This window comes from Meleagris gallopavo, chromosome 1 (assembly GCF_000146605.3).
Source record: "Meleagris gallopavo isolate NT-WF06-2002-E0010 breed Aviagen turkey brand Nicholas breeding stock chromosome 1, Turkey_5.1, whole genome shotgun sequence".
Taxonomy (NCBI): Eukaryota; Metazoa; Chordata; class Aves; order Galliformes; family Phasianidae; genus Meleagris; species Meleagris gallopavo.
The window spans coordinates 78623911-78642113 of record NC_015011.2 but is presented as its reverse complement, the minus strand read 5'-3'; the positions used below and the strand labels follow the sequence as shown (position 1 = coordinate 78642113).

General features: G+C 44.5%; 1 protein-coding gene across 1 annotated transcript; it reads right to left on the bottom strand.

Moving 5' to 3' along the window:
• Positions 1-384: 384 nt before the first annotated feature.
• LOC100547402 (fatty acid amide hydrolase-like) lies at positions 385-18199 on the bottom strand (the record flags this gene model as incomplete). Its single annotated transcript, XM_003202720.3, has 19 exons — positions 385-2263; positions 2802-2889; positions 3075-3159; positions 3724-3799; positions 4154-4216; positions 4653-4801; positions 6050-6086; positions 6802-6890; positions 6983-7060; positions 7189-7251; positions 8305-8388; positions 8594-8679; positions 9774-9934; positions 10914-11006; positions 11412-11532; positions 12575-12637; positions 14805-14945; positions 16133-16170; positions 18182-18199. Coding segments are annotated over 19 exons (1644 nt in total), but the record flags the coding sequence as incomplete, so codon positions are not given.
• Between the last annotated feature and the right edge of the window lie 4 nt (positions 18200-18203).

Genomic DNA, 18203 nt, shown 5'->3' with positions numbered 1-18203 from the left:
GATCAGCAAAAGCTTTCAGTTCCCTTTCCAAGGCTAGCAGCATACAAGTATGTATTCTGAGTAAACCCTTCTTTGCTTTAGCCCCTCTTCCTCTTCATAGCAACTTGAGGTTGCCAACTCCACCCAGAGAACGAACTAAATCTTGAAATAATTTTAAGGCAGTGTATCACTTAAAAAGGATTTGAAATAGCCTAACCTCTAAAGATGGTATCACTTTCATATTGCCATCTCTACTACCTTGAGTAATTGCACTAAATTAGAGCGTATTCCTTCAATCAGAGGTGTTCCTGAAGAAATTGATTCTTGTCAGACTTACCAGCTCTCCTACTGCCATACAGTGCATTTTGGCAATGTTTTAGCTATTTCAAGTATTTAAGAAGTTACTAACAGTAGAGGAAATATTTTTAATAATCTGTTCTTCATAAAGTTGAACTACAGTAGAATCTAATGAAGTAACATTTATGGCAGTATCACGAAGGACTTGAAGATGAAAGACATGATATCAACCATCATTAACTAACTGTGGATGCTAGCAGCAGCTGATCTTGATGCTTTAACTCAAGTATTTATGAAGAGGGTAATACAGCATTCTTCCATTCAGACGCTATCTGACTGGAACCTTTAAGCATTAGTAAAGTGCTACCTCTGTTTTAAGAGTGGATATGTATAATTAAAAACAAAACCAACTGTACTGAATTCGGGAAAAACTGCAGCTACTTTCTGTTCCTTCTTTCCTTCCAAACTAAGTAAGAATTCAATATTTCATTCCCATCTCTAAGACAGCTTCTCCCACAGCCAAATCAGGAGCCCAATTTCTCTTTGATAGTTGGTGAGGTGGGAAACAAGATATATCTAAGCGTTAACCATAAGCCAACTAAAGCTCATCATTTAGGTTCATTTTGGAATACTCTTAGGTCTTCTCCAATCTTTGATGTGGCCACAGTGGTGCAAGCAAGACACGAGATGGGAACTTTCACTGAAACACTAGTGTGGCTTTAGGGCCTGCTCCTGTACAAGTAGAGCCTTCTCCAGCTGTTCTTGCTGTGATGTCATACTTTATATAACACAACCTCATCTTTTTCTACCTTGATTACTTCCAGAAGTACATGTGACAAAAGGAGGTTGGCTCTGTGCTGCACTGTGGCTTCATGCAACTCGTTTCCTGCACCCAAGGTCTACTCTTGTGGCAGCTCAGTAACACTTCCGCTTTTAGTACCACACAAATTGCTTAAATACAGCTGGCTCTTGCAGAGCTATTTTATGGCATTACCAGGTAGCGTCTTCCGCTGGGACTGCTATATGGTAGAAGGCTTATTGCTTAGGCAACTAGTGGGAGAGAAGAGGCTCTCAAAGCTCAGGGAATGCAGACGTTTGCCAACAGTGCAACAGAGGGCCAAAACCCCCAAACAAAGGCTTCAGGTCACAGAATTGATGAACGGTCATGCTCTGAGTTTTCCTCCCCTTGCATGTAAGGTTGTAGGTGGGTAAGACTGCTCATGCAGTGAATACACTCATTCTCTGCACAAGTCAGACTGACTTTACACTGTTTGCAGCACGAGGGAGAAAAACAATAACATTTCCATACCTACATGCCTTCCATTTTGCCATGAGGGACTATCTTAACTAAGGGGCTTATCACACTCTTCCGTTAGTACAGATGTGTTAGGATCTTCCTTCTTCCACAGGAGTTAGGCATGCTATTTTAAGGGAAACTGCCCCATTCTCTCTCAAAACGGTACCTTTGTTTAATTCAACAGCAGGAGGAGTTTTGTGAGAGGTTTAAGGTTTAGAGACTGTGGCTTTCCACACACAGCCACGTAGCCGCAGCTGTCTCCCATCTTTACATGGAACCCTGATGTGGAAAAAGGTTGCAGAAGATACTTGCAGGTTCCCCTGTTGGCAGAAACACAGTGAGGAACAAGCTAGTACAGTTGGTCTCCTCACTATGAGCTGGACCATCCAAGAATGAACAGAGAGCAGAATTGATGTCTGCTCAACAACAACGCCTGCTTTTAACAGTCTTCCTCCTCATTTCTCCCATGGGTCTGCTGCTAACCTCATTCAGTTAAACATTGAAAACAAATCCACTCTAGTATTTGGCCAGGTCAGACAAGGAGAAAAAGAACACTCGTTCCCCATCTTAATCATTCCATCATGCAAGGATGTCGTAATGAATGGTTGGTTTTTTGGTCTGGTGACGAAACTGCTCTAGCTTCAGGCCAATCCTCAGAAGAACAGCTTCATCCCACCACTTTGCCATGACCTGCAAGAAGAGGGAGACAGAAAAAAGAAGAAGAAAAAAAAAAAAAAGTAGTATCATCACATACAGTGATTAAAGCCCAGGAAAACATGGCCAAAATTATTTCCCAGCAGCGCCAAGACGACACATGCTTCTCCCTTTTATTCTAGCAAGTATGGCACTGCTCTGTTTGGGAAAAAGGGAGCTCGGTGACTTTATTAAAACATGGTACTTCCAATTACATCAGACCTATTTTCAGAGGGAAAAGAGCAAGAAAGAAATTACCAAACTCAGACATAAGGAAAAGAAAGAGCAGCGATAAATAATGGGTACTGATTGCAGTGGACAAGGAGAAACCTATCTCCAGATGTCTGAAGAGTCCACCTGGCATTCAGAAGTGAGTTACTCTTTGAGGCAAACCTCCTCACCCAGAAGTTAAAAATTCCTTAATAGTATCTGGCAACTCCTCAATTGTGCTGGCACCAAGAACTTGGTTAAAGGGGTTCAGGGCAGAGCCAGCTGTGGATTTTGTGACCCAGCATTCACAATAGCCACTGCTTACCTGGAAGCCAATTGGAAGCCCAGCAGTAGAATAACCGATAGGAACGACGAGGCCTGGAATCCCAGTGAAGTTACCAAGCTGCATGAACCTGGGGGAAAAGCTGTCATCAGCACTCCTGCCCTGGGGCAGAAGCAAAGTCAGCCTATTCTGGGGAGAAGCAGCTAGGATTGATCTTCCCTTACTCTACAGTCTGAACTCCTTGAGTTTGTACACCTAGTCCACAGCTGTTGCCAAATTTTTTGTTTGCAAAGTGCAAGCAGCAAATCTTCTTACCTCATAGACCTCATTGTGAATGAAATATTGCTGCTGCCAGTCAGAAGGTCAGATTCGTGGATTCTCGGGGCAGTGGAAGCAACAGCTGTTGAGGAATCAGAATGGTTGAGGTTGGAGGGGAACTCTAGAAGCCATCTTGTCCAACCCTCCAGCTCAAGGAGGGTCAGCATTGAGGATGAAGGTTCTACAGCTTTACTGGTCAACCTAATCTGGTGCTTAAAGAGCAAAGAAAGAGTCAGTCTGCAGGCAGTCACCAAGAAACAGTTCAGTTCCTTAATGCCATTTTTCATCTAAATTCCTCATGCAAGCTCCTTCCCCCTCCCCAGAACATAATCAAGTCACTGGGACTTATGAATTGAGCAGTTTTCTATTTCTATGTATGTAGGTAGACGTCTCGTCTCTTCTGTGTAACTGCTGACTCTGCACCTTCAGTTCCAAAAACCAAAAGGGAGTTTTGTGACTGCCTTACATACAGGCAGCAAGTATAGAAATACACAGCAGTCATTCTAACCAGGCCTCGTTTTCTTTCAGAGCTGCAAGGCACGACAAAGTCCTTGCACAAAAGTGACACTCTTTAAACTGGAGAGGAAGAGCTAATGGAGTGACTGTTCTCGACGGGAAGCAGCCCTTTGGCCAAGACTGCCAGTACCTGGTGTAAGTATGCAGTTCACAGTGGTGAAGATCTCTCGCAAAAACCTCATGCTGCGAGTTCTCTGTCGATTTGCCTGCAAGCAGAGAGATTACTGTCTGACTAGGCTGTCTTGGTTCACAAGGCTCATCTCCAAAGGCAACTGCCTCTGCCCGTGTGAGCTCATGTCTTTGCAATAAAACAAACAAACAAACAAAAAAAAACAACCACTATTGCTGTGTTTTGGAATCAACATGCAGTACGTCAGCCCAGATGTCACATTCTCCGCACTACCCCACCATTTTGCCCACCTTCTCTGCAAAATCATTTCCTTTTTTCCCCACAGCTGAGTGTTGTCTTCCCATGTGTACAGGGAGCTTAAGAGAAATGTCTATCCCACTTCTGCAATTTCATTGCCTCCCCTTCAGCCTTCACCACAGTATGTTCTCACCGTAATATAATCCAGAGCGGTGAACTGGGAACCCAAAGCCAGGCTAGCCCGAGTCTCCAAATTCTGAAAGAGAAAATAGTCTCAGCTCTCCTTGCACCAGGCTTGTTAATCATATATTCTAGCCTTAGGTAAGCAGCTTCCTGACTCTCTTTCTCCCCACCTTTCCCACCTTCATCCTGCCATCAAGCTTAAGTGTCTCCCTAGGAGCTGTAGTTCAGACCTCTGCATGCTTTAATAGCCTTCCATGCTGACTGGAAGAGTCTCACCTCGCACGTAACACTTTGAAGGGACTCAGGTGTGCTCAGTCAACAACAGCAAGAAACTGAGTGCAATAGCCCAGGAGTTCTCTCCCAGGTCTACTCTCTGATATCAGAAGTCATCCAGCAGGTGGTTTTTCATTGAGAAAGCAGGAGAGCCCCAGGTTTCTCAACAGTGCAAGACACCCGTTCTGCATCTGCCATGACAACTACTGCCACTGATCCAAGCTGCTGTTACTTACCATCTCCTGGAAATGTTTGTTGAAGTCAGGCTGCAGGAAGTCCCTCATCTCACTGAGAATGCAGATAGCATGGGCTATTTTCACTTCCTCCATCTCTGGAAGAGATACTTCAACCACGCTCGCTCCCAAATTCTGCAGGTACTCCATAGCTGAGTGCAGAACAGGTAACACACAGACAGCATCTGTGAGTTTCCTCCCCAAACTTCACTGAATGGCTGAGAAAACACTTCCCCTTGTAAAGTCAGAGACCCCATTTGCCATTACAAGGCAAGATCTTTAGTGCATAATGCAGCATGCAGACTGCTGCCACCTCTTCTCATAGGTAAAAATCTTAGGCCCAATTAGATCTCAGTGCTCCAACAGGGCAGAGGTAGAGGCTTATGAACAGATTCTAAAATTACCAATTACATTTTGGGCAAGTTCACCTTCTCCCTTTAGCCTTCAGTTAACCCAGACAGTAAAGATGGTTCTGATAATACTTTGCTGAGAACGTGATATGACTGGCATTCAATCAGCATGAAGCAGCTATTTAGCATCAGGAGAAACCCATTCAAAGCCTCTTCTGAAGTATAATGATAGAAAAAACCTCTGCATACTCAGAGATCAAGTCAACAATACGGGTTCATCAAATCCTGATGCACTTTAACAAGGTCAAACACCAGGACTTTGCTAAAAAGTGAATCTTCTGCAGATTAAAAAGAACTCTCTTCTTTCTTTGACTCCAGCATCTTCAAAAATACCCACGTTTGTGGTACATCTCTCCTAAGAAAACTCTACACATGTGGAAGCATGAGTTTTAAGAGCTGGAAATAAGGAAGCTGAAGGGAACTCAGGCAAACAAAGCCTGAGTACTGTGAGCTATCTCAGTTCCAATGCACAAGAGGCCATCCATTATGCAAGGCACTGTAGTCTCTCCCCCAACTCACCATGTTCAATTTTGCTCAGTCTAAAATCTCACAAAGCCACCCCAAAGGCAGCATTTTGCTGATTTCAAGGAAATATCAGAGGACTAAATACATCATAAAATCCTAGCTGTCTTCCCCACTGAATATAACCTTGTGAAACAAGTCCCTCCCTTAGAAGTCTTTTACCCTTAAAGCTTGCAGAGTAACTATTACTGTGCACAGATCTGTCTTTATACAGACAGAGGCTTAGCACACTGAACTGTATTCTTCCATTGTAACCTGACAAGCCTGCAACTGCTGAGCTTTTTAACCCTCAGCAGTCAGGAGGGCTTCCCTAGTACAAAGCTACTGCTGTCTGTCCAGTCAGACTTCTTTAAGCATCTGCCTTTAAGGACAGCGGGCCAGTTCTCATTAATGCATCCACGAGAGGAAACACCAAGTGACACTGTGACTTTAGGCAAATTAAGAGACTTGGAAACTTTTGCTATTTACCTTTCTCACAGACGGACAGGATTTCTGCATCACATGCCTAGAGAACAAGAGGAAAGAACTGAGCAGATTTGGGTAACAACTCTCCTCTTCTTGGCGAGCACACTCACAGAACTTTAGTCCTCAGGTCTTCCTTACTCCTGTCTCTAATGGCAGGGAAACAGCCTCCCTGAACTGCCTTAGGCCATCTGTTTCAAGAGAACAACTTGCAGGGCATTCCCCTATAAAAAAGGAATGGTCTCCTCTTTCAGAGGAGAGGACATTTCTCTACACTGGGGCAAAGTCAAAAACGAACTTATTTTCCTCAAAGGGAAGAAATCCTGGGCATGTCTGTGGAGCTGTATTACAACTGCCAAGCAAACTTGTGACAAGAAACTTGTGACCAATTTCTACATGGGGATGATAAAATACTATTCAGTAAATACACCACTGTCACCAAATAGATATGGTAATTCTCCTCATTTGTTTTTAAACTAATTCCCTTTCGGAATCAATTCAGAAGCATCACTTACAATAAATACAGTGCTATGAGAAAGCACACTGCCATGAAATGTAGTCGTTACCTTTACTCCTACCTTCAACAGGCTTCTACTCAAAAGGTTGCCTTAGGAAAAGTGGGTGCTTTCACCCTGTATTGCCCTCCAGTTATAGGACTAAGTATAAGAATGATGAAAGGCAAGAGAACACTGAATGCACTGAATTCCTACAAAACTTAATTCTGCAAAGCATCAGGAAGAAAGGGATAGAATAGTCACCTTAAAAAACGTCCAATCCACTCCCAGTTTTAAGCCTTTCAGGTCAGGAGCACACATATCTGACAGGGTTGCTTTGGGTTGCTTTAGTCCTGCAGGGAACAAGCAAGAGTTCCTCTGTTTATCTAGGATGCCCATAGGAAGGCAGAGCACTTGGCTTCAGGGAGGGAGTGGGCTCACCTACCATATGGATAGAGCGGATCTGGCTCAGCAAGAATACTGTAAACAATGGCTGCATCTGCCACTGAGGTACAGATAGGACCTGTAATAGAGACAGTGGTTATGAAAACATGGCAAGGAGTAAATAGCATCCTTCTTCTGTAGGCCCAGATTGCCTCCCCGGTGGCAACAAATAGAGAGGTCCCTGAAAAGGAGTACAAGTTCTCTTACCTACACTGACTGTGGAATAAGAGAGTGGGAGGCTGCCGTGACCGCTGATCCGCCCAAATGTACCTTGAGCAAAAGAAACGGGCAGTTATTTACACACAAGCACTCACTGGTAAGACTCTGGTCCACCCAGATGAGACAGTAAGTAATGCACCCAATCCAGCCACTTTTAGGCCTGCTGTTTCAGAGCTCCAATCTTTCAATACCCTCTTTTGTACAGGCAGAATTGTCAACAGGAAGAAATACCAAGCTCTGCAAGATCTCAATCTCTTCACCAGTGAGGCTTCATGCCTAGCACCAACTGTATTCCGCAAACATTCTTATCAATTTTCTGCCCAGTCACACTTTAGTTATCATTGTTACCTTCCTCAGATGAATTATAATGTGATAATGGAGCTGGCCATGTGTGAAAGATAGTAAAACAGGGTAATGGTTGAGTATCTGGTCCCACAAAGCAACAGAGATCTTTCAGAATGCTAAACCATTCCAAAAACCCAACTTCTCTTCTGAGTGATGATGGCTTCACCTGCTTTGCCACCTACCACACTGTAGACAATGTCCTGTGCACTTCTTACGTCCTTGATCCATTCCCCTTAATGACGTTAATTCTTACTGTAGAAACTGCATTGCTACTTCTTGCACATCTGAGATAAGGGAATGGCTACATGCTGGTTTGATACAAGCCTATTACCACGTCTAATTTACCAGGCACAAATCTGAGCAGCAACCTCTCCATATAATTGGGATAATGGAAATCCATTATAGGTGGAGCTGCTTTGCACTAGTTCACTACAGATACCCAACTACATTGTGAACGTCTCCCAGGAGAGGAAGACAGAAGGAGGATGAGAGGATAGAAAGAAAAGCAGCGTGCAAGTTTTGCTTAGCATTTGATAAACGTACAGAAGTTAGTTTTTCCTCAATGTCTGTTCCATGGTCAGTACTGAGTCTACTGTCACTTCGCCAGTCTTACCCACGTGACTCTCAGAATGCTCTCCTCCAGAGTTTCTCTGGTTGAATTTTAAATAGCAAGAATTAATGGATTCAGCCTGTCTTTGTTTGTGGCACCCTGATACAGTACAGAAGACATACACACCCACCAAGATTAAAGGGCACTACCTTTTAGCCCCACCACACCACAGAACGAAGCAGGAATCCTCACAGAGCCACCTCCATCTGTGCCAATAGCCACTGGGCAGAGACCTACAAAAACAAAATAAGCATTGGTCTGTGATCAGAGACAAATGTTATGCCCCTTTCATTCTACCACCACCTGTAGCCATGATAGCAGACAGAGCTCTCTGTTTATCTAGGACTTCCCTCTCTTCTAACCCCTTCATGAAATCTGAACACCTGATGCTCAGAACTTGCCTCCCACCACCCTCTGGCTCAGTTTAGAAACACCTACCTGCTGCTACAGCTGCTGCCGACCCACTGGAGCTCCCACCTGTGAAATGGTTGGGCTTGTAGGGATTCCTAGGGATCTTGTGGTACCTGGGGCAGACAAACAGTGGTGAAACTTTTCCTAGGAAGCACCAAGTATACTATAGGGAAGAAAAAGATCCAGAAACATAGCTCAGGGATTCAGATCTCTTAGTAGAGAAACACCAGTAAAGAAACCCAGGTAGTGCTACGTCCCTACAAAATGAGAAAGAAAAATAATTCTGCCTCAGAGTGCAATCAATATCATTAGCAGCCTATCCAAAAGGAAGAGATTCAAAGCAACAGAAAAGATGCTGTTCCACCTCTTCTGGTTGTGACTACACTGTTCCATTACTGCATACCACAGTGCATTATGCAATGCCAGAAAAATGGGGCAGTCACTGACCACCAGTTCTTACAGAACCACAAGCAAGTTGGTGTTCCCAGCTCTGCTCTTTATTCCAAACTCTTCAGTGTGACCACAGTCCTGAGGCACCAAGGAGACCTGCCCAGTGGCCGGGTATCCAGCTGGGGCAGCAGACCACACACAGGTCATGCATTTTGTTGTAGCTGTGGGAGAGCCCCACTTCCATCCAGCTGCACATTGATAAAGAGTGGATCTGCAGACAGCTTATAAAGGCTGTGAGAACCACTGCTCTGACAGAGCAGTTCTTAGCCTGCTATAGCTGGAAAATTCACAAAGGTAAAGGAAATTATAGCGAGCTTGTTTTAGTTAGGAAATTAAAACACTAAGTTTCTCCTAAGCCGATTGTACCTTTTCTCATAATTCTTGGCCATCAGCCATTTTTGTGACTGTGCATGAGGACTCTATTGTTTTCCGTCATTGTTTCTGTCTATGGTTCATCCCGTAAATATCTATGATTCATACCTTCAAGTCATGTAAGGCCTTGCAAAGCCAACTCTTTACCCAGAATGACTTGGATCCTCTCTTGCCTTTGGTTTCAGGAGTCTTCAGGCTTCCACAGCTACTCTGAACCTCAAATCTTCAGTGCTAGGTTTTCAGATCCACGTGGTTCTCCATGCATGAGGTGTTTCAGTCAGTTTTACTGTTACATGCTTGCCCTACTTTTGTACCCTTCCCTGTCTGGACAGACTTGTAGGTCTTTCTAGAGCCTAAGGCAGAGAGAGAAGGAGGGGATTTTTACCTATTAGGGTTGCAACCGGTTGTTCCAGTCCCTAGTTCATGCATGTTTGAGACCCCAATAATCACAGCTCCAGCCTCTCGCAGCTTCTTGGCCACAGTGGCATCTTCTGTTTCAGGCTCTGTCCCAAGGTACACTGTTCCTACTCGGTGATAGTAGGGTACCTTAGCAAGAAAACACCTCGTTATTCATTATAAAACCCAGAAAGGTGGGCAGGCACTTGTGTGTACTTCATGTGCACGTTTCAGCTCCACAACCAATTCCAGACATTAGGACCCACTGAATTAAGTCAGGACCAGGAAGCCTTGCTCTTCATCTTGTCTTGTGTTGTTTCCTGTTATAAGAGATCCTTAACTCTTCGCTGTTGGGTCATTCTCATATGCAAAGGAGTCCCTTTAACACTACAATATAGAGGGGCAGAGACAAACAGATGGACAGAAAAGTCCATCTCTCTACAGTAGTGTAATTGCTATGCTCACAGGACACAGAACATTCAACCCTGGCCCCACAGCATACAGCTCTATTTTCCACTTTTTGTGGAAGGAGCTGCAGCGTTTCAAAACTGCAGTGCTTTGAAACTGAGATTAGATGGATGCCAAAATACCAGATGGACTCAACTTCAGGGTGTGCTAAGTACTCTCCCCGACAATTAAGCGATAGGTCTCTCCAGAGTCCACAACAGTTTAATGGCACTGCCAGAAATATTCAATAGTTGCCAACTCACAGCCCACCGTGGGTGGAGACCTTCAGTGTAACTTTCATATTTCTGCTATAAGTATATCCTTTGCAGCAATGAGAGATGGAGGCTATGCTAGAATCAGTGCCAGAGAAGCCCAGGCAGTTACGCCCACTGCTACAGATGCTTTTATACACACTCATTTCATCAGAAGAGGGACTGCTTCCCACCACCACCCTCTATTCTGCGTGGAATACAGAGATTCGTACAAGATAAGGAAAACGTCTGTCATACTCAAGATCTGTCTTCACTTGGCAAAACTTGTTAATCCTGTTCACTATGCTCATCTACCTCTTATATTACAAATACATGTTTCTGCTGAGGAGATGGCTTTAAAAACTTGTTACAATAAGCTCTCCTGCTTGATCTCTTACAGCATGAGCTGACAGCTAGACAAGGAAACTCACCACTTTGAACTCTTCTTTCAGGCACACTGGGATGCCATCCAGGTAAGACAGGGGACATTTATTCCTGTAACGAGCAGTGGAGGCCTCGGCCATCTACACAGAGGAAGAAAATGTATATGACAGAGTTGAACTGCAAGTCATTACAAGTTTAATAACAGATACCACAAATAGCTTTGCCAGGTTGCTGACAAGCCGAACTATGCAAGTTTTCTTCTTCCACTGTATGATGGTGGGAAAATACTGCCTGGAAGAATCCATGCTGACAGATGCCACATAAGCACAATAATTCTGGTTTAAAAATAGAAAAATAGTTGTCCAGTAGGAAACAAATTGCCCTAATGCTGCCTCTTTTTGCAGGAAAGGAAGCAAACTTTTTGTAGTCCTTTACACAAGAAAGAAGCAAAAGTGTACATATTTTTCTGTGTAATAGATCAGAAGAACCTCTGCCCTTCCTACTGCTTTTGTGGTGGCAGAGGCTCCTTTCCTAACAGACATTACCAGCATTATTTGCTCCTGGTCCCATTGCACTATTGCTCTGAGTGGGGGCGTGGATTTGTCGCAGTCCTCCAGAACAGCAATGATGTTCTTTGCTACTTGAGATGGCGTCAGCTTCCCACTCCTACAGGACAAAAGTTGGGACCTCATTATAAGACCCCCCCCACACCATATCCATGCAATGGGTTTGTCTATCATGTAGCAAGAAGGCAGTTGCAATCACAGTTGTAATCACTAAATGTATGACAATGTGTGTGTGGTGATGATTTCCATGTGATTGCATCAGGACAGGAGACATCCTTCTCTAAAGGAGTACTTGCCTACACAGCACTCTCCCAACCCTCAGAGTAGGGGCAAGAGATAGGAGACTTACCCAGATATTCCTGAAACACTAGGAAAAACAGGGCAGGAAAGCTGACAGCCTTTACAGATTGCCCTCAAGCTTTAGAAAACCTAAGGCTATGAAACTGCCAGTACCGTGCACTAAGAGAAGAGGCCAGATCTGCCTCTGGCTGACACAAAAGCCTAGTTAGAATGGATCTATAACACCACACTGTAGTGCCACCCATTTGCTCCAAGGTCACAGCTCACTGAAAGGGGTGACCCCTGCGAAACACATGACAGGAACATGGCAGGATTTATTTGTGTGCTCCAGATATGGCACACATTCCAAAGGCAGCCACGAGTTACCCAGCAGCCAACAGGTTACAGAACTTTGGAGTCAATTATGTGCTTACAGTTCCTTCTGAGCTGGGCACCTTGACTGGGTAAAAGCAGTCACACTGTTCTTAAGAACACAAGCAGCTGGGGATTTAAGGGACTCTTCAGAGGTCTACAGTACGTGCAACTTGCTCCATCCATATGAACCTTTCTCACTTCCTCACTCATTTGGGCAATCAAGGTATGTAGAAATCTCTCCCAAATAGAGACGGTCAAGACAAATAGTATTTAAATAACCTTGCAGGCTTTTTAAGAGTTATGCAGGCTCCTCGGTTGGCTTTCCTTTGTTATTCTATCTGAGGGAAAGGACTGCAAAGGATGAAGCTAAACAGTGGTACCTTAAGGACAATCCTAACAAGGAGATGCCTGAGAGTTTGTGGAACAGTAGCAGTCCACAGCTGGGGAACAAGAGAAACAAGTTGCTCCCAGGCTATAATTTCACTCACCAGTAACAGTCCAGGTAGTCTTTGATCCCTTTGAAGCTAAACCCATGGCTGGCAGAATCAGGCCTACAAAGAAAGGATTGAAAGGGCAACTTTGAAATGTCAAGGTCACCTCTGTTCAGACCTTCTGTTCAATGCAGGAATTGCTCACTCCCAGGTCATTGTTGGGACTGCAAGCCTAAGCATTTTAGCTCATGCTTATTGCACAAGTTCAACACACAACGTACATTAAGGGTACCACAGCAATAAGTGGTCAGACTTGATACATTTTAGTTGTTTCACATTTCTACTGCAATAAAACAATCCTTAGATTCTTCAAAATTTATTCCAGGTTTATATTTGCTATTCACCACTGGAGCATTACAGAATAGCTGGAATATACCCATAAACCCACTTTCAAGACATCTATCCCAGGTTTGATTCAGTGAAGTACTAAGGCCTGAACAGTAGGCCTTCAACCAAAGTTGACCTCTAGATGAATCTTACAACCCAAAGTTGTAAGATTATCATCAGTATCCAACCATTAGCAAAACATGCATCTTGAACAAAATGTCTCATTAGCAAGAGATGTAGCTTAGATAAAGCATTATGAGAATGTATTAACCCTTCCTTGTTTAGAAGCATAGTGTCAAGGCTTACTAGTACACAAACTTCCCTGGTTTCTCTTTAAGCCCTCGCCAGCCTTGAGGTGGAATCCAAAAAGGGAGAATGAAACCAGATGTTTCCACCTAACTGCCATGTAAATGTGTTTATTCAACAATATAAAAGCTGGACCTTCTTCCAGCGAGGTTGGAGACCTCATCTACAAGTGGACAGTTGCTGGGAAAGGCTCTCCAAATCCTCGCTACAAACAGGGCTCCCCAGCAACTGTGGATCTGGATGACGGTGAAGTATTAAGGCAATTGATGATGTATCTTTCTTAACCACTATAGTTCTTCATCACTGTAGTCAATCTTATGTAGTAACGGTTAGGTGAATTACCACATTCTGTTTTATTCTTGTATCATTTCACCTTTAAACATAAGAGAAGATAAACACGCTTCTTTAAGTTGGTATCTCTGACCTTGGTGCTGACTCTGTCCATTGGCAACACAGCCAGCAGCACATCCAGTGTCTGGTGTGGGATGGGGAAGAGGTGCTATGCAGCACACATGGGAATTCACATCAAACTGCTTAGAAACAAAGTCAGCAGCTCTGACTTTTGACAAATAGATCCATTCCTCATCACAGTAGGATGAATACAGAATGATTAAAACAACTGGCTACAGTTACTATTCCTGTAATGTCCCCATATCATCACCCAACTCAGAGGCCATATCCTGGAGCAGGACAGTGCATGGCATCATCATGCGCTACGCAGGGAAGAAGTTAGATTCAAGTATTCTGCCCTGTAGTACTCAATATACCATTGTTAGAGCTGAGGACATAAGAACCAGAAGGCTGCACTCACCTTGACCAGTGTGTGCAGGAAACATATCCTTCCCTCTACACTGAAGGAATTAAATGATTTCCCTTGCCCTAACTTAAGAACTCAAGCAGGAAGCAGACTTTGTCTTGCTAAAAACTCAGACATATGCAAAGAACCTACTCCCTCAGACACTGGTAAAGCACACAGACATCTTCAGTAACTATTAGACAGACCCACAGCTAAGAACAAAACCACATGGGGAAAGCATTCGTAGCAGTCCTGCTGCCTTCACCTCAGCATCAGATTCTGGATAGAAATGGGATGTCCCGGTAACATTTCACCCCTAATGTGATGGGGTTTAATCATGCACAGGCTCCAGTTAAGAAGCTAAACAATCCATTCTCCAAGCAACCTAAGTAACAAAACCTGATTTCTTGTGAACTGTTTGTTTTGTACCTTAGTTTCTTCTCTCCTCCCAGCAATCTCTTTTCTCTTTGAAATACATTGCAGATAAGAAACAGCACACCTGTAAATTCACGTAAGGGACGTATGCATCAAGTAGCCAGCCACTAAGTGTATCTACTCTAATAGTGCAACCAGAGCAAAGCAGTCTGCCTGAAGCTAGCTAGCTAGTTAATACTGCATGTTAACTACTCATAATTTATAAATTACGAAAGGAGAGATCTAACAGCACTATTTGTTTTGTCAAATTCTGTGGTCATGGAAAGAGATTTTAATCCAGATGACTCACAATGACTGTTTCCTCCTAATATCATGGAGTGTGTGTGTGTTCTTTCACTCCACTCTTAACCAACCCGCACTCACCTTGTATCTATCAGCTGCTTGATGATATCCAAAGTGCTTTTAGTCTCAGACTTGTCTTCCGTAACCTCTGCAGCAACCTCTGGGATAAACGTGGGATCTTCATGAATGTCAAGAGAACGCATGAGGGAGAAGTTGTTCAGCCTGCAAGAGAGAGAGAGTGCTGGAAGATGCAAGCTCCTCCATGACTAATTTTTCCATACTGTTCCAAATGAATTTTACCCAAGAACATTTTGTTGTAGCAGTCTGCTCCCACAGCAGGGAGTTGCAACAGTTACAAAATAATCTTTCACACCTTCCTAAAGCCTTGCCGAAGGCAGCACCAAATCTATCCCGCTTGCTTAACAGAGCCTCCCACCTTTCGACATAAAGCCAGCCAGCCTCCATAAATCCAAGCTGGGAAAGAACTGCTGAAAGTTTTCCCATTCACTCTAATCAGATATATCACCCACAGACCGAAAAAGACAGAAAAGGAGAGGAGAAGAGAAGAAAGCAGCATGAGCCATACATTCAAGCACTAAGCCTGCTAAAGCTGGCAACTCTTCAGACTTAATCCATGACCTGCCTCAATACAATTTGTTTGCAACCAAATGTAATGGGAATTGGATCAGCACAAGTTCAGGGCTTGGAGTAACGCAATGAAGTAAGGAAATCCAGGTCCTATCATAGATGTTAAGAAATGACCTTCTGCATAACAGCTGTGACAGTTGTCTGGGTTTCCTTTACTTAAAAAGCCCATACCCAAAGTAAAAATTCTGCGGAACCATGCATGTTTAATATCCTGCAATCTGCACAGGTGATCACCCAACTGCAGGCAACATATGCATGTCAAGAGTGAGCCTGAGGTTCCTGGCACCTCAGCAGCTTGTAGCACAATGCACACTTGAAAGCTCAGTTTCTGAAGAAAAACATAAGCACGACAGAATGTTATTCATAAATGATGAATTTCTTTTAAAAAGAGCACATTAAAAACTCTGAGCTTTGTGCCTGGTCTCATTTTCCCAATACTACAATTTCACCACTGCTGGTGGTGAACACTGCAGATTTTCACATCCACAAGCTTTGAAAGAAAGACTGCTCTTTAGCAAGAGCATCGAAGAGCAAAGAGACAACCTGGTGAATTTAGCTTCTATGAGCCTGCTTGAGTGTGGAAAATGGTTAATTTCCTCTGGTAAAGGGTCATGAAAACCAGAGTAGTTAAAAAAATCTAGTAAGCAAACTGTGAAGTAATCTCACTCTTCACTCATTATGAGACTTCCCTCTTTAAAAAGGTCATTTCAGGTAACTTTTAATACGGAACAATCTTGGAGGAGATAACGCTCCCCTCTTACCTTAGTAAAAGCGGCAGTAACAAGATCTGTCCAAAAGCCTAGAAGAAGGTAAGCAGAAACATTGATTTGCAATAGCTTTGACCAGGGCATCTTTCTCATGAGACAAGGAATGCTAAATACACTCACAATTGCTAGAGTCTCCAAGCACCCTGCAGAGCACGCACTTGTATTTCAGGCCAGAAAACTAATCTGAAATGCTTTTCCCACCTCATGCACATTTATAGAATCATAAAGACTGTATTCTCTTGGCTATCCAACAGGAACATTCATTTTTTCTTCCCTGACAGCTCCAGAAAGCCTGCAGTTGCAGGCTGCAGCACTGTTAAGAGGCATCTACATAGCTCCCACCAGTGCTCAGAGCATTATGCAAACATTGGATAAGGTAGAAGCTTATTATCATTTAATTTATCTCTGTTAACATCTTTCCAGAAGTAAACTGAGTCAACTTGGAAAAGCATAAGAAATGTAGGTAGCAGGCAGCTGAAATCAGTCTCTGTACACCACAGTTCCCAGTGTAGCAATACCAGCAGTCCCAGGGAGATCAGCCTTGTTCTAGCTTGCTATAATAGCCCAAGAATCAGCTTCCAAAACACGTGAAAGGAGTGCAGCCCCAGCTCCCAGCATGACTCTGAAGCAAGGCTCCCACTCCTACTTACATGAAGTGATATGTTGCTCCACACATTGTGTAAGAATTAGTTTCTATTTGAAAAGGCATTGCTCCTAACCTACATGCAATGCAACATGCAGAGTGAGATTGGGAATCATAGAACCATAAAAGCTGGAAAGACCAATTAGATTATGGAGTACAATCATCAAGTCATGCCCAGGACTGCTCTAGAACATGCTTCTCAGTGTCACATCTACCCTTATCTCCAGGGACTGTGACTCCACCTCCCTGGGCAGCCTGTGCCAATGCCTCGCCACTCTTGCTGATAAGACATTTCCTAATATCCAACCTGAACCTTCCCTGGTGCAACCTGAGACCACTCTCTCTCGTCCTATTGCTGTTAACTGGGAGAAGAAGCTTAAGCCCCTTCACTGCAATCTCCCTTCAGGTAGTTGTAGTGAGCAATAAGGTCTCTCCTGAGCATCCTCTTCTCCAGACTGAACAATCCCATCTCCCTCAGCCACTCCCCAGAAGACTTGCACTCCAGACCCTTCGCCAGCTTTGCTGCCTTTCTCTGAACACACTCTGGGGCCTTGATGTCTTTCTTGCAGCAAGGGGCCCAAAATTGATCACGGTACTTGAGGTGCCACCTCACCAGAGCTGAACATGGGGAACAATCACCTCCCTGCTCCTGCTGGATGCATTGTTTCTGATACCAGCCAGGATGCCATTGGACTTCTTGACCACCTGGGCATACTGCTGGCTCACGTTCAGTCAAGCACCAACCAACACCCCCAGGTCCTTTACCTCTACATAGCTTTCCAGCCACTCTGTCCCAACCCCTGGGGTTGTGAAGTGCAGGAGCCCAGGCCACCACAGAATGGCATAGGTTGGAGGGGACCTTAAAGATCATTTAGTTATGTCTCCATCCAAGGGGGATGACAGGAAAGGAAATAAGCCCAGGGTCATGCACCAGACACATCCACGAAGCAAAGAACCGAAAACCATTCCGATCATTACACCCAGGCACAAAATCCCTCACGAGGTAAGCACACATCGCTCCCAGATCCGGGACAGGTGGCACACCAAGATAAGAACATGTACAACCCCGAAACGAGAGGCAGAGCAGAGCAGACCCAAAGCCAGCCACTACAGAGACCGACACCAGCAGCCCCCACAAAGGGAAGGAGACACTCCCACACGCACGGCTGCAGCTGCACCTGCTCCGCAGCCCTCCTCCTCAGCAGCCTTACGAGCACAGACAAACCCCAAAGCAGTCCGAGCCCCGCTGAAGACAGCTGTCCGCAGTCTCTCTGCGAGAGCCCCAAGCAGAGGGGCTGAGCGATCCCAGTTCCCCCGCGCCCGCGGGACCCGCACAGCCCGTCCCGTCCCATCCCATCCCGTCCCCCTGCGGCGGACATCTTGTGCCCGCGCCCGCTCACCGTGTTAGCCGCGTGTACGAAG